Here is a 27,331-nt window from a genome sequence, read left to right on the forward strand (position 1 = left end):
TAATAAGTAAAACTCATGTATTTCAAATAAGCATTATGATTTCATATACATACATAATGACAACTGCAGTCAATTGTGTGTGTGTTTGTGTTGCTGATAAAAGGGTTTGAACTCAGGGCTTCATAGCTGGCAGTCTACCACATGATCCATGCTTGCATCTCTAGCTTTTCACTAGTTAACTGGAGATAAGAGATAAGGGTCTTGATTTGCCAAGATGGCTTCAAACCACTACTCTTAAATATCTCACCATTCTGAACTGCTAGGATTATAGGCATGAGCCATCTGTGACTGAACACAGTCCAATTTTAAGTGTCCTCAACACTTAAAAATGCCTAGATACACACGTACACCCCTCCCCCCCCAAAACCTTATCTTTTAAAAGACTGGTTGTATCTATAGTTTTTTGGTGAAGCAAGGAGCAGTGTTCAAGATGATGTTAAACTGAAGAACTAGGACAACTATTTCATCCCAATATTGTTTTCCCTTCTATTTCTTGCATTTAGGCCATAATGACTTGCTAGACAATAAAAAGTACTCCTTCTATATGCATTTAGATTTCCTGTTTGATTTTTCAGCTCCCTTGATTTTGCGGTCTTGGATTTGATGAAGTATATGGTATGTGCAATATAGTGTCCTAGCAACTGAGGGGGTACAACAATGAACAAGATGGTTTATCTGACTTCAAAGAATTTGTGTGCATCTCTCTCTAACTGGTCAATAAAGTAATATACAGCAACATGGTATCCATGTTGGGTTTATATGATGAAGTTCTATAATAAATTCTGAAAATGGGGCTGGGAAGGTGGCTCAGTGGTAGAGCCACTTGGTCCCTTGCCTTGCATGCATGAGGCCCTGGGTTTGATTCCTCAGAACCACATAAGCAGAAAAAAAAGAGCCAGAAGTGGCGCTGTGGCTCAAGTGGTAGAGCGCTAGCCTTGAGCTGAAGAGCTGAGGGACAGCGCCCAGGCCCAGAGTTGAGGCCCCATGACCGGACCACAAAAAAAAAAAAAAAAAATTCTGAAAAGACTGAATAGAGAGAGGGCTTATATTTAACAATAGGGATCCTAGCTTGCAAAAAAACAAGCTTATAGATCCACAAACAGCAACGATTTAAGTCATTCTTGAATGGCTTATGTAAGTTCCATAGAAAAGGTAGTTTTTATAGATATGTGTTTTGATTTTAGAAAGCTAGTAGCAGCCTAACACCAAATTCTCCACCTTTTCCCTCCTGCAATGCAAAGAAAAACTCACTCGTCTGTTGTCTCATCCTCCCAACAGAAATAAGATGAATGAGATAAAATATCCTGGTATTGAAGAGATAGATTGAGAAATACAGAACAAGTATGGGGGAACTCTTGAGATAACTCAGGAAAATGGGGGGACAGTATGGGGAGGAAAGGAAAAGGAGGCCTATGTAGAGAGCAGAGTTAAAGGTAGGATTACAGTACTATACACACCACCCACCGACCCTCTTATGGGCATATACATAATTTGTTCTGGCCAGAAAGATCAATAAAGACCATGTTAGCAAACTTCTCTACATGAAAAGCCTTCTCTGCCCTTTTATATTCCCTAAACCCCTTTATGCTGCATTTGCTGACTTATGAATTTTTTTCTGGTCCCTTAAGCTATTACAATTTGAATCTTAACTCTTTTTGAAGTTACTTGTTCTGTCTATTTGCATAGACCACACAGATGACTCAGAAAATCTATATTTTTTTAAATTGAAATATTCTGGTAGAAGAAAGACTCTAGGCTCCAGACAAAGCAACCTGTAGAAAGGGACATGGTGCCAGAAGCTGAGGCAGCTGGCTCCAGGGAGTTATAATCCTGGCCAGATTCTCATGGGCCTTCTCAGCCCAAGAGGGAAGAAAGGTGAGAAATCAGATACTTTCTTCCCTATTAAACAAAACAGCCCCTCCCTTGTCCGCCTGCCACTTCTTTGAAATAGTGACTCTGTTACCATGATTCTGGAGGAACTCTCTAGAGGGAACAGTATGTAGGTGCTATGAAGACTGCTTCTAGAGGCTGGGGGAGAGGTGGGTCCTAAAACTCAACCTGAATCTATTTATTACAATACATGGTACTGATAGCTACAGAAAGTCTAAGAGCATCATGGATCTCTTTGCAAGGTCAATGGTTCAATGAAGGCTAATGCTTCTTTCTATAAATACTGATATATGTTGCTTTCCATAGCAACATATTCCTGGTGAAGATCTGCTGTGTTGAACTTTTGCATGCATCACAGCCACCTGGAGGGTTTGCTAAAAGACACATTCCTTGTTTTTAATCTCCAGAGTTTTTCATTCAGTCTTGGTAAGGCAGGAGAATGTGCATTTCTAGTAAGTTGTCAGGTAATATGTTCATGATGCAGGCTGAGAAAACCATAGTGCTTATGAGCAACACAGTTAAAAACAAAGGAGACCCACATAAATATGATTTCCTACTTTACTGCAAATTGAGCTATGTACAGAGCAAGTTACGCTTGATGTTATGCAATTATGTTCTGCATGTTAAATCAAAGATGACTTTCCAGATTCCAGAAAGAGTTCATGTTTTTGTAAGATTATTAGTAGATAGGATGTTGTTCATATTTAAACAATTCTTTGAATGAATGAAAATAATTACTCTAAGGTGGTGGGGTGTCTTTACAACTGTTTAGAAGCCATGAAGATACTAATGCCACACTTGTTTGGAAACAATAGGTTTGTAGCCTTGTACTTCCATGGTTCCCAATGGGACTGACTCATTTAATGACCTTGTCATTTAAAGTTAAGTTTCAGTTAATATCTCCTTGGAATTAGTCATGTTAATGATATAGTGCTTTGGAATAATTGTTCTGTGGTCACAGTCAGATTAAACACTTCACCTGGGTTATTTCACACATCAATAAGTACATGTTTATGTCAATGGCCAATTGCAGAACAAAGAAGAATTAGCCAGTGGCTTTTGGCAGTTGGGCTGTATCTAAATTGAACAATCTCCATAAAACCACACTAAGATGTGACCATGAGTGGGATATAAAATGTCAGAAATACATATGAGGTTGAAGTTAGTGACTCTGGCCGGGCATGGCTATACATACCTGTAACCCTAGCACTCAGGAGGCCAAGGTAGGAAGATCACAAGCTCAAAGCCAGCCTGAGCTACATAGACTAATCCTTTCCAAGAAAAGAAAGAATGAAAGAAAGAAATGTCTCACTGTATGTGAGACTTTCTTTGGGGGAAATTTGATGCTGTTGCTACAAAAACTCTGAAGGTGTAAAGGAGAGAAAAAGCTTCCTATACTGAAAACTTAATCTGCTCTGGATAGCTCTGGATATCACAAGGCTATTGGAGTCTAATGAGAGGACAAATGTAATTTCTCCAGCTAATGACTGATTTATAAACAACTCCTCTTGAGCCCTGTCATTCAGTTACACGTATGTATGTGTTTATATACACATTCAATACCTGAAACTGATAACAGTTCCTCCTGGTTGTTCTGATACATACATACATACATATATGCATCCATGCATATACATTCATACATACACATATACATAAATGTAAGTCCCATTCAGAAACTGAAAATTGCAACATTCATCTCAGTGACTGCCATGCCAATATCCAAGTAAGGTTCATCACATCTTTGACTCAATGCTGATTTCTTTTTGTCTTCTAATTGTATTTACCAAAAACATCCATTCAGTCATGAGGAGAAGGGCCCCAGCATCTCCCCAAACGCACATCTGCATCTTGCTCCTTGTAACTCACTCTTCTGTAATAGAAAAGAACTTCTGCCTGTGAGCAATGGGAATGGAATATAAGCCAGGCAAGGTCGGTGAGGCTGAGGGGGTGAAGATGTGCGGAATAGGAAGGTGAAAATGACTTCAGAGGCTGACCAGCTCAGAAGCCAGTTGGAAGAGACATTTTTTTTTTAAAGAAAGTTTACTGGAGAAATCAACTAGAATGTAAAAGGTATCACTGGAAAAATTCAGCAGCCTTAGTCAAGACGTTACTCAAAGGATTTTTCTTCCTTTGTTTTGGGAGAGGGGTGGCATTCAGGGCCTCACACTTTGTCTGCCACTTGATCCATATTGCCCTTATTTAGCTATGGTCATCTATTTTTGCCTGGGCTTGGACCAATGCCTCCCCAGTACCTGAGATTACAAAGGTGAGCCATTTTACCTGCCCTAGATGAGACACTCTTGATGTCTGAATATGTTCATTTCCTTTGATACATGATCAAGGTTTTCTATGACAGCCAAGTCATGTCTTAACAATAATTATTTGTTGCTAAGATTGTGGAGAAAGTCTAGTAGTTGATATATGTAAAAACAAGGTATAGGGAGTAGGATTGGTTTCAGTGTTGAATATTCCTACAGCTTTAATATCCTGGGTTTATTAACCACTGTGTATGTGTGTGTGTGTCTATGTATACATGTGGATCCTGTGTGCATGCATTGAGGCTTACATATATTTTATACATGTCCTCTTTGAAATAATATATGTATATATATAGGTGACTATGTACATAAAAGGATTGCATATTGCTTTAAAATAACATCCAATTAGGGCTTCTTAGTTTAGCATCTGAGGCTAAATGACTACTTAGATACGATCTACAAATAATGAACCACCCCTAATTTCCAAAACTATGATAATGCTAGAGACTTAGAGCATGTGTAAACTCTGTTGAGGGAGCAGTAGAAACCTGTCACTTTGCATTACTCTGATTTCGTACAATTGGAAGAGACCTCTCAATGTATCTAAACTGCTCAGATTAGCAAGGTGCTGCCGGAGCCACGCTGGTATATGTCACTTGGTTTACCTGATGACACATGTTAGTAAATAAACAAGAGGTCACCAATCTGTTGTTTTCAAGTTCTGCCTCTGGAGAATGACAAATTTTTACAAAATTGCTTCTGAAAGTAAGAAAGCTTGTTATTTCAAGACTGCATTTATCTGTGAAGTGCATTCTAGAGAAGCAAAATTACAAGCAAAACAAAATAAAACAAGCCAACCAACGGTAACAAATCCATGACACACTGTCAAGTGAGCTGAGCGCAATGACATCCTTTTTGAGACCTTTAAGGAAGCAGGTGTTGGACACTTATAATGAGATTTCCATGCATCTTCAGAGGAGGAAGGAAAGGATTGTAGCAAGAGCCTCTTAGAGTCACAGATCACAGCTGAGGGGATAATTCCTGGTAAGGAGTACTGTGAAGGGGATGTTACACAAATGTTTTGTTTTCTCATGGGGCGCTTATACAGAATTTTTACCGAGGACAAGTATTTACCAGAGGGAAGTTTACTGAAGAATATTATTTATTCCAAATCTTGGGAAAACTGTAGTTTCCTGATGTACTAGCTATGAATTTCATGCTTTTTTTTTAAATTGTGAAAATACCATACAGAGGGGTTATAACTACATGGGCAAGATAATGAGTACATTTCTTATCAAGCATTGTTGCCTCCTCCTTTGTTTCCCCTTCCCATCTTCCACCCCACCCCCGCCCCCCCTCGCCCCCTCCCCCAGCCAAAGTTGTAAAGTTCGTTTTCGACATAACGACTTGTACATCTCGTTGTTGCAATGGGTCCACCTGTATCTCTATTTAAACAATTTGTTTTTGCCCTTCCCTCCACAAATTAAACCAACATCAAATACAGTGAAAGCAGGGGTTATACCGTGGGGGAGAGACATACAAAGCAACAAAGAAATCATCTTATAAATATGTTAGAAACAATCGCATGAAAGAAAAAAACATTTGAATACTTATTTTGGGGTTCATTTCACCTAATATCAACTTATCTGACCATTTCTGCTTGTCTCAGACATAAACTAAGTATTGCAAATAAGGGAAACCATGGGACCTATGTTTCTTTGGGCCTGGCTTACTTCACTTAATATAATTTTTTAGCGTTAGATCTTCCTTGCTAAGAAGGTACTCTGCCACTTGAGTCATGCCTTCAGTCCTCAGCCATTTATTTCTATGTAGGAAATGAAGGTACTGAAGTAGAAGATGCAATGTCCAAACAGAAAGTTAAAACAATGTGATTTCAATCCAGATATAAGACAAAACTGAAAAATTAAGAAGTGAGAGGCTAAAAATAAAAGTTGAGGATAACTGAAGGAAAACGCTAAACTTATACACTTAGATTCCATCAGAGTGGAGTCCACATGATTTTTTTTTTTTGGGGTCCGGTCGTGGGGCCTGAACTCTGGGCCTGGGTGCTGTCTCTCAGCTCTTCAGCTCAAGACTAGCGCTCTACCACTTGAGCCACAGCACCACTTCCCGCTTTTTTTCCCTGCTTATGTGGTGCTGAGGAATCAAACCCAGGGCCTCAAGCATGCAAGGCAAGCACTCTACCACTGAGCCAACTTCCCAGCCTGAGTCCACATGATTTTTATCCAGTTTTACCTTTCATCCTCACCTCCCACCTTGTAGTTTTGTTACCACTGGACTCAGTACCACCTTTATTACAGGCAAAACACACCAGACTCTGTGCACAGGGGTCTGACTGAACACTCCCATCCTATGTAATTATGGACATTGCTAATCATTGTGCTATTTATCGTAGTATCTAGAAAGACACGCCTTCACTGCATGTTTCTAGATTGATTTGTTCATTCCTTTCCTTTCTAGTTTTCAAGACAACATGCTGGCATGTCACTTAGGCTGGCCTTGAATCATGATCCTCCTAATTCTGTCTCTCAAGTACTGGGATTGCAAGTATACACCAGCAAGCCCAGCTCCTACATTTAAAATTTTTATTGAGTTCTTTAAAAAGAATCCTAGAATTTTGGTTAAAAATCCAGCAGATTAATTTGGGAGACATTTACATTTGACAGTATTAAGTCATCATCCAAGCTCACTGCCTGTACAATTTGAAGCTATTTTCTATGACCTTTGTGTTCCATTTTTGTCTTCATAGATGTCTGTGAAATTTTGTATGCTTTGGGCAGTTAATTTCTAAATGCCCAACCATGGTGGTAGCTGTGAAAGGATTTATTTTCTACCTAATCAATAGATGGGGAACAACCGTGGTTCTCAGAGGGTGGTTTATGAACCTCTAGGGGTCTCTGAAACCATTCAGGAATCAAAACTACCATCAAAATAATACTAAAGTGTTCTTTTCCTTTTAAACTCTGTTGACATTTACATCAATGTTGGAAAAGCAAGGGTAAGTAAGACTGCTGTTGTCTGGGCATGAATCAAATCTGAGTTGCTAAATAATAACTGTCATTGAATTCTTTAAGACAATGCATTTAAGAAAAAGAAAATGCTAACATTGGAGGAGTACAGTTATTAAATGTATGAAGTCCCTGCCCTTTTAAGAACACATTTTAAAACAATATACGGGACAAAGCTGGAATATTCCACAATATACTTTTGCATGCTAAAGTACAACAATTGCTTCAAAGAAACATATTTGTGTCACTGAATCAAGAGGGGAGCTGATCACTCTCTCGTCTACAGAACAAGTTTGTTGTTGGAAACAATGAAAGACAAAATACAGTTATTTAAACTTGGATTTTTATTTCTTGTGCCAATACTGGGGCTTGAACTCTAGACTTTGCTCTCTTGCTTGTCGTTTTTGCTCAGAGTTGGCACTCTACCACTTGAACATCAGCTACACTTCCAGCTTTAGGTAAATTGGAGATAAAGTCTCAAGGAGTTTCCTGCCTGGGCTAGTTTTAAATCATGATCCTATGATTTCAGCCTCCTTGAATAGCTAGGATTATAGGATATAGCCACCAGAGCATTGTTCAGATTTAGATATTTGGTAGATATTTTCTGACAACTGAATGATATAAACACATTACTTAAAGGAAAACAACAGACAATATAACTGCCAATGACATTATACCTTCCAAGTAAAAGTGGAGAAAACTTGTATCTGTCATAAGTTTGAGAATCTCTCAATAGCGTAAGACATTTTCTGATGAGACAAGGTTGTTTTTCTTTTCTTTTCTTTTCTTTTTTTGCCAGCCTGGGGCTTGAGCTCAAGGCCTGAGCACCATCCCTGAGGATCTTTTTGCTCAAGGCTAGCACTCTACCACTTGAGCCACAGCAACACTTAGGCTTTTTCTGTTTAATGTGGTGGTAAGGAATGGAACCCAGGGTTTAGTGCATGCGAGCCAAGCACTCTACCCCTAAGCCACATTCCCAGCCTGAGACAAGGTTGTTTTTAAAAAGTACTTACCAGGAATGGCAATGTGGCTCAGGGGTAGAGTGCTTGCCTCGCATGCATGAAGCCCTAGGTTTATTCCTCAGTACCACATAAACAGAAAAAACCGGAAGTGGCGTTGTGGCTCATGTAGTAGAGTGTTAGCCTTGAACAAAATGCTCACGGACAGTACTCAGGCCCTGAGCTCAAGCCCCATGACTGGCAAAAATAAAAAATAAAAAAAAAATTAAAAAAAATCTCACTTAAGTCATCTATGCTATCTTAAACACACAATCTTTCCACTGAGATTATACCCTTCCCAGCTAGACGTTTTCCTCCCATATACAACAAATCCATTAGCATTCTCATTGTTGTCTCCAAAATGTCTGAGAGAACAATTTAAGGAAGGAATTATTTATTTCAGTTCTGAGTTTCAAAAATTTCAGTCCAACATGGTGGGAAGGGTATGGTGGTGTAGTTTACCTCAGGGCTGCCAGGAAAGAGTTCGAAACTCACAGTAGCCAAGGGTAAGATAACACAAGGCTGTACCCAAAATGACATATTTCTTTTGGCTAGATCCCATCTCCTGAACTTTGCAGACCCTCCCAAAATAACACCATGGGTTGGGAACCACACATTTAATAAATGAGCCTGTGAGGAAAATTAATATAACACTAATCAAAATAACACATTACAATGGATGGCATGAAGAAGCACTAGGGGAGTTCAACTGTCTTCTATGAACATAGATCATTACAGAGATATTAAAGAGGTAAAATGATGTCATGCAATATGTCACTAAATATTTTTGTTTTATAAAATGTTTTACATATTTTACTCATGCTCACAGCTTTTATATACTGCTAAGTAAATGTTTTATAAATATCTTTTATTCTAACACAGTAAGTTTTGTAGATATAATCCCCATAGAATAAAACCCTTTCAGATCTGCATTATTTTGAGGTTGTGAGTTTTCTGATTGAGAACTACCCACATAGAGAAAGACTATTGATTTTAGCAAGTTAACTTTATAATCCAGTGCTAAATTCTCCTATAAGTTCTAATAAGTTCTATCTGTTGGGTCCTGTTAAATTTTCTAGGAAGATGACATTTCATTTGCAAACATTTTATCTCCTGTCTGTTTTTCAATTCACTTCATATATTCCTAAAGTTTTTCCCAGATTCCCAGTAGTACATGTACTTGTTCCTAATCTTAGGGGGAAAGCCTCTAAACTTTCTCCATTGAATAAAACATTCAGGGCTGGGGATGTGGATCATTCAGGAATCCCTGAATGGAGTTGGAATCCCATCACAGTTTAAAAAAATATTTTATTTTTACTATGTATATGTCTATCACAATTTTAAATGTATATGAGTATTGATCTGTTGCTTTCTTTGCATCTATTGACCTCATGAATTTTCTTTGAATTTGGTTAGTTTTCTTATGTTAAACCACTCATATATCTGGGACAAGATCCCTTGTTAATAGTATGTTATTTTCCAAATGCATCATTGTTTATGCTCTTGTGATATTTAGGAAACATGCAAACTATAATAAAACAGGCCTATGACAATTCTCTTGTTATATTATCTATTTATCAGGCTTGAGGATGAAGATGATATTCATCTTGAATGAAATGAAATAAATGAGCCAGCTTTGACTTCTTTCTCATTTTGTGCAATTATTTTGAATAAAAATTAATGTTTCTTACTTCCCACACACCAACTTAGCTTAAGGATTTAGGGAGAGCTCTTTGATAACTATTTCAGTTTCTTTAAAGCTTACTGACCCATTTGAATTATTTTTCTTGTGCTGATTTTAACGCACATATAATACTTCAGGCACATGTCAATTTCAACTGGACTTTTTTTAATATTTCCTTACAATATCTGTCTGTTATTTTCAATATATCTTGTGTCTCCAGTTACTTTCCTCTAGTATACACATTTATTTTCATCTCTTCTTTTTTATTGGAAATCTTATCTCTTTCTTTCCTACATAAGTTTAGCCTTCTTTGTATACTCTCCTTCTAGAATCTTCCTTATTCCATTGAGATATTGAGCTCAATTTGAATACTTGCCTCATCTATCCCACTAGTAGAGGGAATTTTGTTTAATGTCTTTTAAAAAATTATTCTTCAGTAGTCTGGTTCTTGAGGCATAAGAGCTCAGCATTTGGAGTCATTGAGAATGGGATAACGGGATGGCCCTGGTCATGACCTTTGCTGGAGTCTACACAGCAGAGAGCTTAAACATTGGGATTGACAGCCTCAAGAAATACAGAGTTATATACTGATTATTGCTATTACTGTTAATCAATTAGCACACAACTGCTAAGGACAGAGAATCACCTTTAGTCTACTATATTCACAGCAGCAGTACCTGGACACAGTCTCCTTGGGTTGAACTCCATTTACCTTGGGGATGTGGTGGTAAAGAGGTGATTCCTCAGCCCATTCTTATTTTCATCAACATCTCCCTGCAGCAGAGTTGGCACTCATCTTAATATTGTTTTCTGATATTGGAAATCTGGCCTAGTGCCACCAATTTTACTGGCATTGACTGTCAAAGCCAACGAAGGGATAGGAAAAGACAGAATGTACCAGAATCTCCCCCCCCCACCTTTGTACTAGAGATTGTACATTCTAGGCAGGCATGCTACCATTGAGCACCATCAGGAAAATAATTTTTAAACCTCTCTCCCTCCCATTCTGTCTTCTTCCATCTAGACTAGTCAAATTCATCCACCAGGCAGATTGGCAAGATTAGATAACACCTATTTGTGACATGAGAAATGAAGGCGAAGAAAATAAAGGTGAGAATATATATTCTTTAGAGGGCAGTTGGAAGAAGATGTAGAGTTCAAGATAAGCACAGTTTTAGGGTAATACCATGTTTACAGATGGAAAGGAAAGAGCTAGAAAGAAGATAGAGGTGCAAGCACAGGAGAAAGAAGAGCTTCATAATGGAATGGAATCCATCCAGAAGGAAGTAGGGAGAACGGGGATCAACATTATAGGACAGTGACTTGGTTTTGAAAAGGAAACCTTCTCCTCCTTTGGCCTGGGAAGCTGAAGAAAGGGAAGGTAGCAAAAGAGCTAGAAAACTGAAAACTATCAACGTCTAAGTTGACAGGTGAGACTGTCCTCAAATATCCTAGCATATGTGTCATTTAAATAAATGTCACACCAATTTCTCACTTAGAGAGGGGCCATTGTTTGAGATCAAATTCAATTCAATTCAATTTTTATATTGGGGTTTATCTATAATCAACATGGATTGAGGCTGTCCTTATCTGTCACAACTCATACTGTACAATAAATAAATACAACTGTGTTACAACAAAAGGGCAGGATGGATGACTCATGAGGAAAGATGGTAGAACAAGGAAAAGTATTACTTGCTGAGGTCACAGAACACCTCCACAGAGGCATGACAAATGAGTCAGTGCCGGAGAGATTTGTTCCATTATAAGGGGTAAAATGTCAAAAATAGAGGCAGCATGAAGTGCTTTCAAGGGTTCAAAGTGGAAAACCACACACCATTGCTTTCCCCAAGTTTACTGAAACCAAGCAGAAATGATGTCAAAGAAATGCATATACAGAGATAGTTTTGGAGCAGAGAGGCACAAATTTTTTTTTTTTGGGGTCCAGTCGTGGGGCCTGAACTCTGGGCCTAGACGCTGTCCCTCAGCTCTTCAGCTCAAGGCTAGTGCTCTACCACTTGAGCCATAGCGCCACTTCCAGCTTTTTTCTTTTTGCTTATGTGGTGCTGAGGAATCGAACCCAGGGCCTCATTCATGCAAGGCATGCACTCTACCACTGAGCCACCTTCCCAGCCCGGCACAAAGGTTCTTATGCACCTCCACAGTCTGTCTGAGGGTGACAGTTCCATGATTCTTTCCTCTGATCCCTAAAGCTGTAGGTAATTTAGGGACAAATTATCGTGTTGTTTGGGGGTATAAAAGGATGTTCCTCCTGTCCTCATCTGCCTTCTCAGATGCTTGGCTAGTTATTTGAGTATGCAAGAGCAACTGGGCCACAGCACACAGTTCAGATAGTCCTCTGCACAGAGACACAGAGTTTAAAGGCTCTGTGAAAAATGATGTCTTCATATGCAATTTCTAGTTAATCATGTCTGCAGCCCTAGCTTATTATGCCTCCACAAACAGCTTTTGATATGTAAGACTTTCTGTGGTGAACAGAAAGTACATAGTATGGCATTATTTTTTCAGAAGGTTAAGAGTGGATAAGAGAAAAGCTAAGGTGAAATAAACATAATAAGTAGTCCTCATTCACTCCACATAAAATATGAAAATTAACAAAGAGTATTACTTATATAGTACTAAAATGGAATATAGTCTTGATACTTTCTTGCATGTACATTGAATAGAAAAAGTTAATCATGGGGCCAGGAAGTAGTATTAAAGACGCCTAAACCATCATATTGATAAATACTATTAATAAATAATAGCTCATATTTAGAACTTCAATGATAACCAATTAGATAATGGAGTCAAAGTAATTTATGACATATTCTATCCACCATAGAATATCTACATGATCATAAAGATTAAATCATTGCATTGTGTGATAATGCATAAAATATGGCTTTAAAGGACAAAAAGCTCTCAAAGACTTAATTATATGACTTTCTCAAAAGACAGTAATCCTCCATATTTTAGAGTCAGAAACTACATCTACGGACCTTTCCCCTAACCAGCAGGTAATCTAGCAGCAGGTATTTTATTACTTGTCTAATGTCCCACTGTCTCTGATAAACCATCCAAAAAGCCAGATAGAAATTCTTTAACTTGGGCTGGGAAGGTAGCTCAGTGGTAGAGTGCTTACCTTGCATGCCTGAGGCCCTGAGTTCGACTCCTCAGCACCACATAAGCAAAAAAAAAGAAAAAAGCCAGAAGTGGTGCTGTGGCTCGAGTGGTAGAGCACTAGCCTTGAGCTGAAGAGCTGAGGGACAGCACACAGGCCCAGAGTTCAGGCCCCATGACTGGACCCCCATGCCCCCCCAAAAAAGAAATTCTTTAACTACCTGTTGGTTTCTTTTGGGTGAAAGTTCACTTTCCTTTAATGTACAAATCATTTTCTACAAAGTGTTGCCAAATGCTTAAGGGATGCAGGATTTGGAGCTTATCACTAAATTTATCATGGTAACATCAAGCAATCAAAAATTAACACAAATTTATCAGTGAACACATCAGACTTTGATGAGAGAATACAGTTATACTATCTGAGAAGCAGTACTAAGAAACCAATAACTGCAGAGGAACGCCTTCATCAAGTACACCATCTTGTATACATACTATGCATTCAGACACAGTAGTTCTTAAGCAGGACAGATTCTGTTTATTTATTATTTATCACTATCATTTCACAATGTAGTGCTAAATTAAAATGCCACCCAGATGGTACACACATCCTAATGACGTAAGGACTGTCACAAGTGTAACTTCTCAAAGAAAGTAAGCACTCTGGTCCCCTGGGAAAGCTTCTCTGTCCTGTTCAACTGAGCCTCTGAAAATGAGTGCATTGGGACTTAGTGCTGGGAAACCTGGCAACCAGATGGCTGAGAAAGCTCCTCTCTTCACGAAGACTCTTCTGCCCTATCGCTGCTACCCTTTGTTCATTGTACCCCGCATTTTTAAATTCACAGGGAGCCTCTGTGCCAAGTCTATACAAGTAAGCCCAGGTCAAGGCCAACTCCAAGGAGCTCTTCCTGCTTCTTGATGTGAATCATGTTGACATGTCACTTCTAGGAGTTCCCAGAGAATGTTGTAAGAATGTATTACTGCTATTTTTGACTGTAAGAAGTACTTTGGACTAAATAATGAATTCAGCCAATCATAGTGGCTCACACCTGTCATTCACAAGGTGGAGAAAAAAAGGCCAGTAGTGTGTGTGTGTGTGTGTGTGTGTGTGTGTGTGTGTGTCTGTTGCATATCTGGGTGCCAATGGGTCATGCCTGTAATCCTTGCTACTCAGGAGGCTGAGATCTGAGGATTATGGTTGAAACCAGCCCAGGCAGGAAAGTCAGTGAGACTCTTATCTCCAATTAACTACCAAAACAAAAACAAAAACGTAAATAGAGCCATGGCTCTACTGGTGAGCAAAGAAAATTACAGGACAGTGCCCTGGTCCTAAGTTCAAGCCTTGGCACCAAAACAAAACAAAAAAGAACAAAGACTGAGTAAAGTTTCAGTGTCATTCTGAATTTCAGTGACACTTCTTATTAGTACTAAAAAAAAGCCAATTCAATCAAATAGTATTTTTTGACCCCCAAATTAAAAAAAGAGTTGCTTTCTAGAAATTTTAAGTTCTAAAAATGAGCTATCAGCAAATAGTTACCAAGAAGGAAAGAGGGTATTTAAGAAAGGTCATTTGTTTAACCCATTACTAATGTTTTAAATCCCTTGATTCTGAACATTTGTGATGATGATGAGCATGAAGACTGGAAGATAAGAATGGAAGAGCATGTGGGCGCATGCATGCTGTATTCTAAAACAACTGCAAGAGGATGGATTACTTAGTGCTTAATGTAACTGTATCTGTAATCTCTGACTTCCCTGTCCACAATCAGTGCTTTCGCTTAACGTACATGTAACCATAGCCCGTTTTTTTTCCAATCTAGTTATTTTCTACTGGTTCTATTTTTGCCTATATTTTAACGATCTAGTCTTTGCTTAAAAAGCTGCTTACCAATTTACAGATGTTCTTTCCACTGTAATTGACCCCACGAATATGCCAGAAACTCATTTGTTTGTTTAACATATACATTTACCAGGTACCAAATATGCACTTTTCTCAGCACTGTGGATGTTGCAATTATTAAAATGCCAAATCCCTTTTCCTAGTGGAGCTAGCATTCCAGATGACAACAGGATGAATGTTCATCTGGGTTAAGAGGGAAGCTGCAAATTTTAATCATTTGACCTCTTGATATTATGAGACCTATGGAAACAATGTAATGAGTTCAAGAGCTAATGAAATGAATTCAAAATGAAATGAATTCAAATGAAATGACTTCAAGAGCAAATTTTCAAGAAGGTAAAAGACAGAGGATGGAAGTAGACAGACTTATGTGACTATACACAGGCTATATACCACTTTTTCTCATTTTTTTCCTGAAAAAGGAATAATGGTAATAATAAAAAATAGTACAAGGAAAAGTAAGTTGATTCATAAACTGCTTAGAATGATGCTGGTCATAATATTTATTAAATAACTAATAACATCTTTGAAGCCTATGTACAAATATGAACCCTTGCTTTGGCTGTCATTACAGTCTTTGGAAGTACAGCAACAGGTAGAGTATGTGGAGAACTCTGGGGTCTGAGAGCCACAGTGTGAATCTCAGGTCTGCTGAGTTTTCATGCACAGTCCTGTGTAAGTTTCTAACTTTTTCCCTGAGGTCTTTCTTAGCTACGCCTCTGTAAAACATCTATTTAGTGAGGTTGTTAAAGAATGAATGATATAAGCAGAAAACCTCCTTGGTACACAGGCAGTTCATAGGAGGAAAAAAATCACAACATGTCTTGATTTTGTATTGTATATACATTTATCTGAATTAGGGAAAGGAGGGGGGAACAACAGAATGGTGAGAGAAAGGAAAAGTGGGGAACCAATGCAACAGCGGTACAAGACAATATGTTGGAAATGATCTATACAACTTGCGTGTGGGGGCATTGGACGGGGAGGGAAAGAGGGAGGAAAGTGAGGGAAGGATAACAAGTTTGACAAGAGATGTACTTATGATCTTACTTATGTAACTGTAACCCCTTTGTATTCCATCTTGACAAAAAAATAAATAAAAAAGGTAGGATAACAGCTCAGAAGTCTATCATTTGAAAAAAAAACATCAAACATTTGAGCTCTTAAACATATACTTTATAGTCTTATTTTTACCCATGTTCAAAAGCAGCCCTTAACAAGGATGGTCAGTAGGTAGTCGCGTTGAACAGGTAACCAACTATTGAATGCAACTGGAAGGATGCAATTGCATTTCTGAAAAACTCTGAAATACTTTGGAGCATTCTTCCACTGAGATAAGCATTTCCTTAATCTTCTCTTTTCTCAATACGGATTTAATTAGAGTTGCTACCGTGAGTGGTTGCTATAGATGCTAAGTAGGAGTGTGGGGAAGACTTTTAGCTAGGGAAGCAAAGTAAGTGAGGAGAGCTTTTCTCTTCCTTCCTCTCTTTGGCTGAATGGGGCAATTCTACAGGCTTATGGTTGTACAAGGCTGTACAAGGTTAATGGTTGACCCATGACTATTTCAGAGCAGAAGAGCAGAACTCCAAAGGTAAGGGACCAGGTGAATCTATACTCCCAGGTGGACTTCTTGTTTGTAAACAAGGACAATAACAATATATTTTCACAGCGGCAATATCGTGAGGTATAAAATGCCCCAAACAGATTGTGAGTTTCACATGTAGAAGATTGATGCTATTGTAATGGGATGTCAAAGATGAGAAGGCAGTCTCTTTCTAGTTATTTTTAAAGTGCATTAGCAATCATTGTAAGATTACTTTCTTTCCCTTTTTCATGCTCTGAGTGTTTGGTCCTGATTGTAAATGATACTGCCTGACAAACACAAAAACAACCCAGGCAAATTTGTCTATAATACTGCATGCAAACAGGACTCAAATGAGGAAACTAGGACTAGAAAGGTTCATCACTTGTCTCCTGCTCTGTTGTTTTCAGAAGGAACTAACTAACCTTTGGCCTCCTTCCAAAGTTAGGAGCCCTATCTTTGTCAGAAGACCCAGAGCTGGCTGTAAGTACAGAGCCATTAGGGACCATGACTACAAGGACCTCAAGAGGAGGCAGATCCACCAGAAACAAAAAATAACACAGAGTTAAATTGTAGCTACCACTATGATAACAGATGAGCAATGAAGACCTATAAAATTCCAGAGATCCATCAAAAATTATTTTCTGGCAATTTCCTAAGAAAGTAATTTTATAACCTTTGCTTAGTTGTATCATTAGCAACTTTCAGAGTTATGAACTGCCTACTTTTATTTGATAACAAGTATGCTTTTTTTACTCTCATGTTATTTTACAAGAGTGATAAAGGAATATGGTCTTGTCTTTGTGAGAGCCCTTCACATATTGGCAAGCACTTCCAAACAAGATTAGTGCCCATGCTTAAAACATAATGCATAGCATTAATGTAGCCTCAGGTTTCTTGCTTTTCAATTCACATGAAAATATTGCTGAACTTTCACAGAGATAAATGGCTTGCATTTTCTCTACAGAACATCAGTAATAGTTCTGAAAGAGTCCAAGCATTTTCAGTATCCTAGTGGAAATGATCTAACAGGTATCCTGAAAAGGAAAGGCTTTCTACTACTAGCAAAATAGCGTATAAGCAATAAAAACAAATTCAACACAAACAAAAGGCAATTTAGAGAATGACAGAAGTTGTATGCAAACCATCCATCTCACAAAGGGTTAATAGCTGAACAATATAATGAACTCCTGAAATTCAATGGAAAAACAACTGATGTAAATGTGTAAAAGAACTGAATTAGATATTTCTTAAACAATGGCCAGCAGTTTCCTAGCATATATAAAGAATGCTTGGCATCAATGATCTTCAAGAAAATGCAAATCAAAAGCAAAATGAAGGATTACCTCACACTGGTCAGGATGCATAGTCCTAAAAACAACTCTCTAGAAACATACCAACTGTTCAGCAAAAAGGTGAAGAACAGAGAACCTTTATTACTTTTGGTGGGAATGTAAATTGGAAAAACACTGTGGAAAACAGTACGGGGATTCTTGAAAAAGCCCACCAACAAAAGGATTTGGCAATCTCAATTCTGCCATACAACCGAAGGCAATCAGAATCTCTGAAATATTCATGCTTTTCCACATTCATTGTAGCATTATTTATAATAACAAAGATATAAAAAACAACTCAAATGCCCATGGATGGACGAACAGATAAGGAAACTTGGATATGCAAACAATGGAATATTGTTTTGCCTTAGAAAAAGAAGCAAATTCTGCCACTTGTGACATGAATAAATGCAGAAGACATCACTCTATGCAAAATAAATCAGATACAATAGTACAGATACCTCATGACACCATTTACAAGAACAATCTAATTCTGTCAAACTTCAGATAAGTAGAGTAATTGCTAGGTAAGGAGGAAACAGGCAGATACTAATCATAAACGAAGTCTCAGGAGTCCCATAGATCTCCAGTGTAGCAGTCCATCCACTGTATGCTTAACACTTGCTAGAAAATATCTTACATTGTTTTATTTTCAGCACATAATGATAATAACTATCAGTAGCAATAATAAAGAAAGGAAGTAGGGGAAGCTTTGGAACTGATAGGCTAACTTCATAAATTCTACTGCTGATTTCATGGCTACACATTTATTTCTAAACATATCAAGTTATATACGTTAAATCCATGCAGACTTTTGTATGTCAATTATATCTCAATAAAATGGCTTTTAAAAAGTCACAGCACCACATTGGAAACCATGGTACATGCATGCAGAAATGTTAATTACCTGATTCCTTGTCTGCTGGGCCTAAAACATAAGAAAAGAGAATTTAGGAGAAAAACAATGTCTACCATGCTGTTCATGCACTGAAGATGGCCAGACTGGCAAAGAAAATTAGGTCACCCCTCTACTTCTAATTTAAAATTTGAGTGTGTCATGGTCTAATCCTGAATACAAAATGAAAGCACTTCTAAAATCGAAGAGAAAGGTAATATATGGTGAACATGAATAGAAGTTTTTCCTCAGTTATCTGCTATTATTTGGTAATTTTTGTTGTTGCTGTTGGTCATGGGGACTGAACTCTGGGCCTGGGCGCTGTCCCTGAGCTCTTCAGCTCAAGGCAAGGGCTCTACCACTTGAGCCACAGCACTACTTCGGGCCTTTTCTGCTTATGTGGTGCTGAGGAATCAAACCCAGGTCCTCATTCATGCAAGTCAAGCCCTCGACCACTGAGCCACCTCCCCAGCCCTTATTTTGTAATTGTGAAATGAGATGGCTGGAAACTTCTTCTTGAGTCAATTGCTAGGATCCATTTTTGGGAATACTGGCACAGTAGACTAGAAATCAAAGAGTAGATGGATCCCCTGGCCCCTCTCCTACTATAGACGTTTTCCTAGAGCAGGCTTAGTTTGATATTTCCAAATAAAAGAAATTTCCCTATTTGTTTAAAAATGGACTCCATGTTTTTTATAAAGAGATACACAGGGAAATATACTGCCTACCTTTTAAGTATTCTTGTACATAATAATAAAAAATAGCTAAGTCAGTTAAGAATAAGAGGATTCTTGCTGTGTTTTTGAACAGAGTATATAACATCTGTACAAAAGCATATTAAACTTTTTCCTCTGTAAAAGGCTTTAACATGCCCATCTTTTCCATCTGTGTTCAGAACTGTCAGTACTCCCAAAACATGAAAATAATTTGAATGAGTATTCAAAACTAGAAACCAAAGCGTTTATCTTCTACTTTCCTCAAATGATCTAATGTTCATTGCTTTCACTTTAACACAACGTGATATCATAATTAATGATGTTAAACTGGTAACTAAGGAGGCTTCATGTTGTTATTCTCGTGATATAATATTGGTTGCTATAGTGATGAGATGGCTTTTTTGTTAATCACTCAGGAGGATGGTTATCACATGCTTGTTAGAGTGCTTGACCAGATCTGGAGAGGTAAAAAAAGGGAATGATAACCCAAACAATTATAATCAGGGGTTTTCACTGGGTAATTTTTTTTTTTTTATAAAAAATGAACCTAATATCAACTACTTCATAAATTTATAATTCATTAAACACATTTTGCATTAGTTACTAACAATTTTCTAAAAGACAACTTGATTTTTATTTTCAGATCTAAGCATTTAACTTTAACTGCAAACTTTTTCCTTCCCTCCTTCCCCCCAGTAATGCTGCTTGCATTGTATAAGCCAGTTTTGTGGTAATTTGAGTCAAGAATTTGAAGGCTTTTCTATTAACTTAAAAAAGCAACCCAAAGACTGATACATAAAAGCTGAGTTTGCAGGTTTGCCTTAAATTCCAGTCTACTTATCTCAACACATTTTAAATATCAGTATCCTTAATGAATAAAACGCGAAGAAAGAGAAAAAAGTGCACAGTCCTCTCAAGAGATCTAATCTTTCAAATGCATCAATATACTACAAGCAATTAAAAGCTGCAGGAAGTTCTGTGGGTTTACGTGAGCCCTTTCAATAATCAACAAGTTTCTTCCTTCTCTGAGTGGAAGTACAGAGCAGAAAGTAAAATTACATAATGCTATCCTGATACTGATCAGGAAAGGAACCACAGCCCATAGTTTAAATGTTAGAAATACTTACAGTAATGTCAAAAAATACAACCCATGAAAACACCTTTTGGTTTCTTGAAAACTCAAAATAAGAACAAAGGACAACTTAAGCACGAATCCTGGGTCTTTCATTCAAGCAGAGTCCCAGGAGGCATATTAAAGCAATGAATAGGAAAAAGCTCTTCAGTTCACCAGCTGAGATTTTAATGAGACATTTCCCTTTGCCATGGAACAGGATTGTTCAGGAAAGGAGAGGCCTTCTTATAGAAAATTCAGTTAATAGGCATTGTTGGCGCTCACGGCCACTTCGGCAATTGCTCACTGCACTGACCTTCTATTTTGGCATATTCTGTGAGTCTAGTGTAATTGATCAAGGCAGCTTTCTCGAGACATTTTCTGACCACTTTTTTCACCTCTTCTGCTGGTATGGGAGTGGCAATATCTTTCATTAAAACCTACGGAGAGAGAGGTGAGGGGTGGGGAAACACAGACACACACACAGAAAAGACAGATGTTGCATAAATATTAAAAATAAAAACAAAATCCCCATCAATTGGACTAGACCTGATTATTCCTAAGAATAGGGGAGGGGTCTGCAGTAACTTGGGGAAAAGTAATGAGTTGGTGCTTCACAACTGGGAACCTAATCCTGCAATCTTGGCTCCTCCTGTCTAAGCCTCATTTGTACACATCAAAATCTCTTATAGGCCAGGCTACCATTCAGTGTGACTGTCACTTTTCCTCCAGGGACTCAGGACACCATTAGAGCAGCTGTTTTAGATCTAGCTTACAATTCTTGGGACAAGAAATAAAGTTTATCTTACACATCCTTCATTTAAAAGCCCTAGTTATTTTGAGTAATATATTAGAAACATTTTACATTTTTTTATTAAGAACTGGCATAATTTTTTAGCTCTCTAAAAAATCAAAAGCACTAATCTGTTTAAACTTCAGTGATCACAATTTTCTGAAAAGAGAAGAAGCAAACTTTTTGTTTTAGTAAACTAAATGTCTATAGATTATAAGATGTTAAAATAAATGGTAACTTTCTATAATTTTGAAGAAAATAGCAGAATATTCTTTGTCAGTTTCTTAAAATTTGCTCTTAGAATTTATTTTTCCTTAGCAAATTTTCTTATTGGCAAGGAACAAATAAAATGGTATCTAACAGCTAAAATTTAATATAATGCTTTATAATGATTCCTCAACAATTACCATTCAAACTTTCTTAGTGATAAAACTGCTAACAATACTATTAGCCAAACTATTTTTTTGAATTATTTAATGCCATTTTTCATATATTGTTTACATTCAAAGGGTAAAAATGCATGGGAAAATGTTAATATGAGCAAGACAATGCTTTGTTAAGAACTGTGAGTATTCTACTCCTTTTTTATATTGAAAGAATATGGTATGTTTCAGTCTGGTTTTTTTCTTGAAAAATTCTACAACCTCTAGCTCTTTCAGTCTTCCCAGGATTGGTGACCCTTGATAATCCTAAAAAAATTATTTAGGTAAGATTCATTCTTGAGAACAGCAAAGTTCTATCATTTAAAAATGTTCATCCCCTGGAAATTTCAATTATCTCTTACATTATTCTCATATAAATTTGGTGCTTTAACTGCACCTGAGATGCCCCAATAGTCTAGAAAATTCTTTTGAGCACAGTAAACTATGTACAGGCATTAAACATATACTATTATGTTAAATATGATTTTGACTAAACTTTAACATGAAAATTCCCCTTGTTCCATAAGTTATGAGCTTGGCAATGAGTCTTCCTGTGTGACAAACTTGAAGTAGAAGAAATAGCAACTAGAAGTTAGACTGCATATGTCTACCTCAGAGGGGAAGTCTAAGTTTTAAATTCAGTAATATCTTGTATTATCTCAGAGCCTGGAACCTTAATTTGGAATGAAAAATACTGAATCCTCTTTCCTGACAAAGTGAAAGGGCTGGCACATGCAAAAACGGTCAGCAACCTCTGTCTCCTACTTCTGTGTTCTTCCAAGTATTATAGGTATTAAAAATTCACATACAGATTTCATTGTATTTTTCTAAGTTGTCATTAAGAAACAATTTTTTTAAAAGAAAAAATGGCCTTTAACATCTCTCTCTCAATTCAGAAGGAGATGTGATTAGTGGTTATAACTGGAATACAGGTCACTGTCATCTTGCTACCTGTCACTGCAGGGCACAAGGGCATCTCCACTGTCACTAATTCTTCCCTGCTGGGAGGAGGAGGGAGGCTCTGCCATGGAAACCAGGATTCAGCCGGGCTGCCCTCAGCACCCATGACAGGATGCAATTCTAAAAAGTAATGCAATCTTTATGGGTTTTATTTTGTTCACTATACCTTAAAGAACAAGATGAAATGGAAAAAACTGGGTAACATGTTCCTTTTAATAGAACAAATATTCAAATAAAACAAAGATGGATTTATCTACAGACTGACTGATTTAGATCTATCTATCTGTCTGTCTGTCTGTCCGTCTACATATCTACCTACCTATCTAATCTCCCAATCTGAAAGTAATTGAAATGGAGTTGTACTATCTGCATAACATCTTTCTTTTCTGCTTTTCATAGTGACTCTAGCAAATAGTGTAAACTCAAAAGTTAATATGGCCGAAAAATAGACAAAAATGAGTCAATAAATCAGGACAAGGGTAATAAAGTCATGTGTTATATATGATGTCTGGTAATTCCTTTTAATTCTGATATTGAAAGCAGTAGAAAACACCTCATTTTACTATTAGCATATAACCAGCATATGAATAGATTGCTAGAAGAAAAAGCCACTTCCCTTTCAAATCGCAATGGCCTCAAAAACAGATGTAAACAACTTTCATTTTACAACAATTTGTAGCATGGAATTAAGATCTCATTTGCCATCTATTTCTGTGGGAGAAATGTATATCCTCAATTCATTGTAGAACTTATTTAAAGCAACACATAAATTGGAGTAAGAGATTCTTTTTCTCTTTTGGAGTAAGAAATTCTAAAGTGAACTCTAAACAAAAGAACTATGTTTGTGCATATTAAATCATAAATTTTCAGGCATAAGGATTATGACAGGCAAATAGATACATACCATAAGTAAATAAATAATCACAAATAAAGTTGAGAGGATACTAGAAGAAAACTGTGAAGTCTGAAAAGATGTGATTATTAACTAAAAATAAAAAGACCTTATTTCATGAGAGAAAAAAAAAGATGGAAAAATGGATAGTTCCCCAATGATGCCATAGTATGAGGCCAGGATAGGGAGAAAAAGCCACAAGAGATAGAACGTGAATGTAGTAGCAAGAGAAGACTAGAGGCTGCTTAGTTCCACAAGCAACATACAGAGCAACTGAGAGTGTAAGTATTATTTGTAATGTTCAAACATACCCTTTCAAGCAAGGAAAGTGTAGCTTTTAGAGCACCTTCAGGACGTCCAAAGGGAAAACAGTATCTTTGAAAACAAAAGAAAGAAGAAAAACACCATTTAATATTCAAGAGCTCAACCATTCCACTTACCATATTGGCAGTAGTAGAGAAACATGAACAGAAATTTAAACAACATCAAATCATCCAGGAAAATTTCCTCTGCCAATATTGCCCTAGCCCTTGATTTCAAAGCCTTAAAAGTATAATGGCACTATGAGTTAAAAAAAAAAGTAGTTCTACAGTTTTAATGTTGTTTGTACCAAAAACATAATTGATAAAAAAATTTCACACTCACATGGAAAGGAATGATTAATATGCAATAATTAGTGATTTCTTACTTAAGTTTTAGCATTTCTCTTACACATGTGTGGTTGGAACTGGAAGCATTGGCTATATCCACAACTTCAGAGACCAGCAAAGTTCCAGCTCTGCCTTTGACTGACACTTGCTTAGTTACCATGATGTTGAGATTCTCCTATCTCCCCACATGACACATGGGAATCCTGCGAATTGCTTCCATCAGCAAAGGCATTTATCCCAAGTATTTCTAGGCCCATAGAGTCCCATTACATAGCAAAAAATGCAGGGCACATCACGGGGAATGCTCTGCAATGAGGGTCAGATGGGGTGTAAGTGCATTGCTCTTAAAGATGGCTGCCACAGAGCAGTAACAGGTTTCTGCTCTTGATGAGCGAGTCCTTCTTCAGGTCAGTTTCCACTTAAAGAACACTGAACACCAGAGCCCTTTTATTCTGCTGGAGACCCTCGCTTTGTTGAATCAGATTCAGCCAAACACATCTTCCAGTCCTGCAGCAATCTCCCTATGTCTATAATATGGGCTCCTGGCTGTCCTCAGGCTATATCCCCTGGCTCTACCTCAGACATCTGCAAACTAATGACTGGATAAGAAGTTTACTTATCTTGAAGGCCTTTTCATTTATGCAGGGGCTTAGTGGTCATTTTTCTCAGATATAATAAAGAAATTATTTTTTTCATACAGAAATTTGAACATGTTTCCATGAGAAACACACGTGTTCTAAGTTGTTTGTTTCACAAAACCAATTTTAAAGAAAAGAAAAAAAGATTTTGTTACTTCCTCCTCCCTTCATTTTAAAAGCAAGTATTTGTTGAGTGGTATTGACCTGAGGATTCGGTTTTATCTCCATAAAAACTGCACTAGTCACAGAAAAAGTCACAAATGAAGGCCAAGAATATTTACATACTTCCCCTCGCCGTTTTTCTTCCTTCAGAATAATATACTTGCCATTTTATTTGCTATTAAAAATGTCCCTACTGAATCTGGCCTCTGTAGCCTATTCCCCTCAACCAATTTATTTTAATAGAGTTTTCTCTTTGCTTTCTAGAGCATTAGCAAATTAGCAAAGTAGCTTTAATCATTTTGTATACTATAGGCTTAATCCACTTTTAAATAAATCACAAATTGGGTTCTTGTTGGTCCCTCCCCCTGCTTAATCTTTTCAGTGTATTTGCATAATCCATCCATTGTCTTTTGCATTGTTTATTTCCATGAACCTGTGGGTGACACATTTTCTGAATGGAATGTTACTGATCCCCAGATTACAGGGCTCTGAGGTCCCACTGGGTATGTTCAGAATTAGCATTAGCTGCCCACGATGTGTAAATAATTCAGCACATTTACAGAGGACAAGTAATCCTGAATCAATAAAGTACAGAAAATAACTACACAGAAGCTTAATTAATCTTTACAAAACAAGTTTTCCAAGAAAGAGATCATTTTGTTCTACCTTTCAGGATAAATATTTTGGGTTTGTAACCACTCTGATAGGTCTTTACCCAGCAAAACAAATTGGAAAACATTCAATTAATAAATAAGGTTTAACCACGTTTAATAGTTTAGCTGAAAAAACTGAAGTCAACAACATTCTTACTTTGGTACATTAACTTTCTAGATTATATAAACCTGTTTATATAGTCCTGTTTTATGGTGAAGTATTTCCTTTTCTGTATCTATTTTTAAATACAGCACTTATTTGTTATCAAAATTATATATGCCTAAAGAGGAAACTCTAATATGCTTTTTTTAATGAAAAACTCTAAGTCCTTCATAATGCGTCATCCTAGCCCAAGTAAATTCTACTCTTAAGATAAAACAGTCAAATTCCAGCTGACTCTTTTTACATTTAAATCTCATATTCCTAAATTGCACTCTAATATTTTCATGTCTCCATTTCCCAGTTTTATCCTACTAACTTCCCACTATGAAGAGAAACCCTTAGCATTACTTTTTCTTATTATTTTACTTTTCTTATTATTTTTTGCAGTGCTGGAGAGAGAATAGAAGGCTTCCCACACGGGAGGTAAGCGCTCTACTGGCCCTTAGCATCTTTTTTTAAAGATAGGTTTGTAGGGGTGATATACATTTAAATCATGTATTTTAGTGAAATTCTGATGTATGTTTACCCTTGTGAAGCCATTACGCAGTCTAGTTTCTAACCCCAAAGGATGTCTTCTCATGTAGACATAGGCTTTCATTTTTCCTGGTAAAATTCCTAGCCCCTATTTATCATAGATATCTAACCTTTTAAAATTTTGCTAGACAAAGTTTCCAAAGTGGATGGTATATTACATTCCTATCACAATAAGCCCTTGAACACTACAGTTCTCCACATATATTCCAACGTTTGCTATGCTCAAGTATTTTGCTGCTATTGCTTTGAATTTTTTAGTTATGTCAATAGGTACATGGTGGTACCTACACAGGTTTTGTTGTGTTTTCTTTCTTTTTTATTTTTTTAGACAGGGACTTCTTATGTAATCCAATCTGGCCTTGAGCTTTTGGTCTTGCTGCCTCTCAGCCTCTCAAGTATTTGGATTACAGGTATGTACTACCACACCTGACTCTAATCATAGATTTAAGGCATATTTCTATATTGGGTAATGATATTTCATATATCTTTTTTCATCATATGTCTTTGATGAGGTATCTATTAAAAATTTTAATTGGAGCGATTCATTTTTATATTTAGATTTTAAGAGTTTCATATTTTCTGAATACAATTCTTGTGTGAGATATGTATTGTGTGAGTATTTCTTACTTTGATTTCTTATTCCTTTAATAATGTCACTGGAAAAATCAAAGGATTTTAATTTTAATGAAGTTCAAGTTAATCATTTCCTCAATCATAAAATCATAATTTTTGTATATTATTAGAGTATGTTTGCTTAGCTGAAGGGCACCGAAAATTTCTAGGTCTACTGCTTCTAGGTAGTCTGCTCATAGGTAGCTTATAGTTCTAGCATCATTTGTTGAAAAGAAAAAGTACAATTTGCAAGTTCCCATTGTGTCGTGATTGAAAATCACTAGACTTCATATATGTGTGAGTTTACTTCCAGACTCTCATTTGAGATCCAT

General features: G+C 37.1%; 1 protein-coding gene across 3 annotated transcripts in view; it reads right to left on the bottom strand.

The window, feature by feature from the left end:
• Positions 1–27,331, bottom strand: part of Cadps2 (calcium dependent secretion activator 2) — a 454,722-nt gene that overhangs the window by 87,428 nt on the left and 339,963 nt on the right. For 2 of the 3 annotated variants that reach the window (XM_042695975.1, XM_042695977.1), the window contains exons 15-17: positions 23,899–23,962; positions 20,837–20,960; positions 18,706–18,726 (exon numbers count right to left, since the gene is read on the bottom strand). In XM_042695975.1, the coding sequence (XP_042551909.1) occupies positions 18,706–18,726; positions 20,837–20,960; positions 23,899–23,962 (209 nt within the window). The remainder of the gene's footprint in view (positions 1–18,705; positions 18,727–20,836; positions 20,961–23,898; positions 23,963–27,331) is intronic. The other variant, XM_042695976.1, reaches the window with a different exon arrangement.

This window comes from Dipodomys spectabilis, unplaced genomic scaffold (genome assembly GCF_019054845.1).
Source record: "Dipodomys spectabilis isolate Male_0828 unplaced genomic scaffold, ASM1905484v1 ptg000197l, whole genome shotgun sequence".
Lineage (NCBI taxonomy): Eukaryota > Metazoa > Chordata > Mammalia > Rodentia > Heteromyidae > Dipodomys > Dipodomys spectabilis.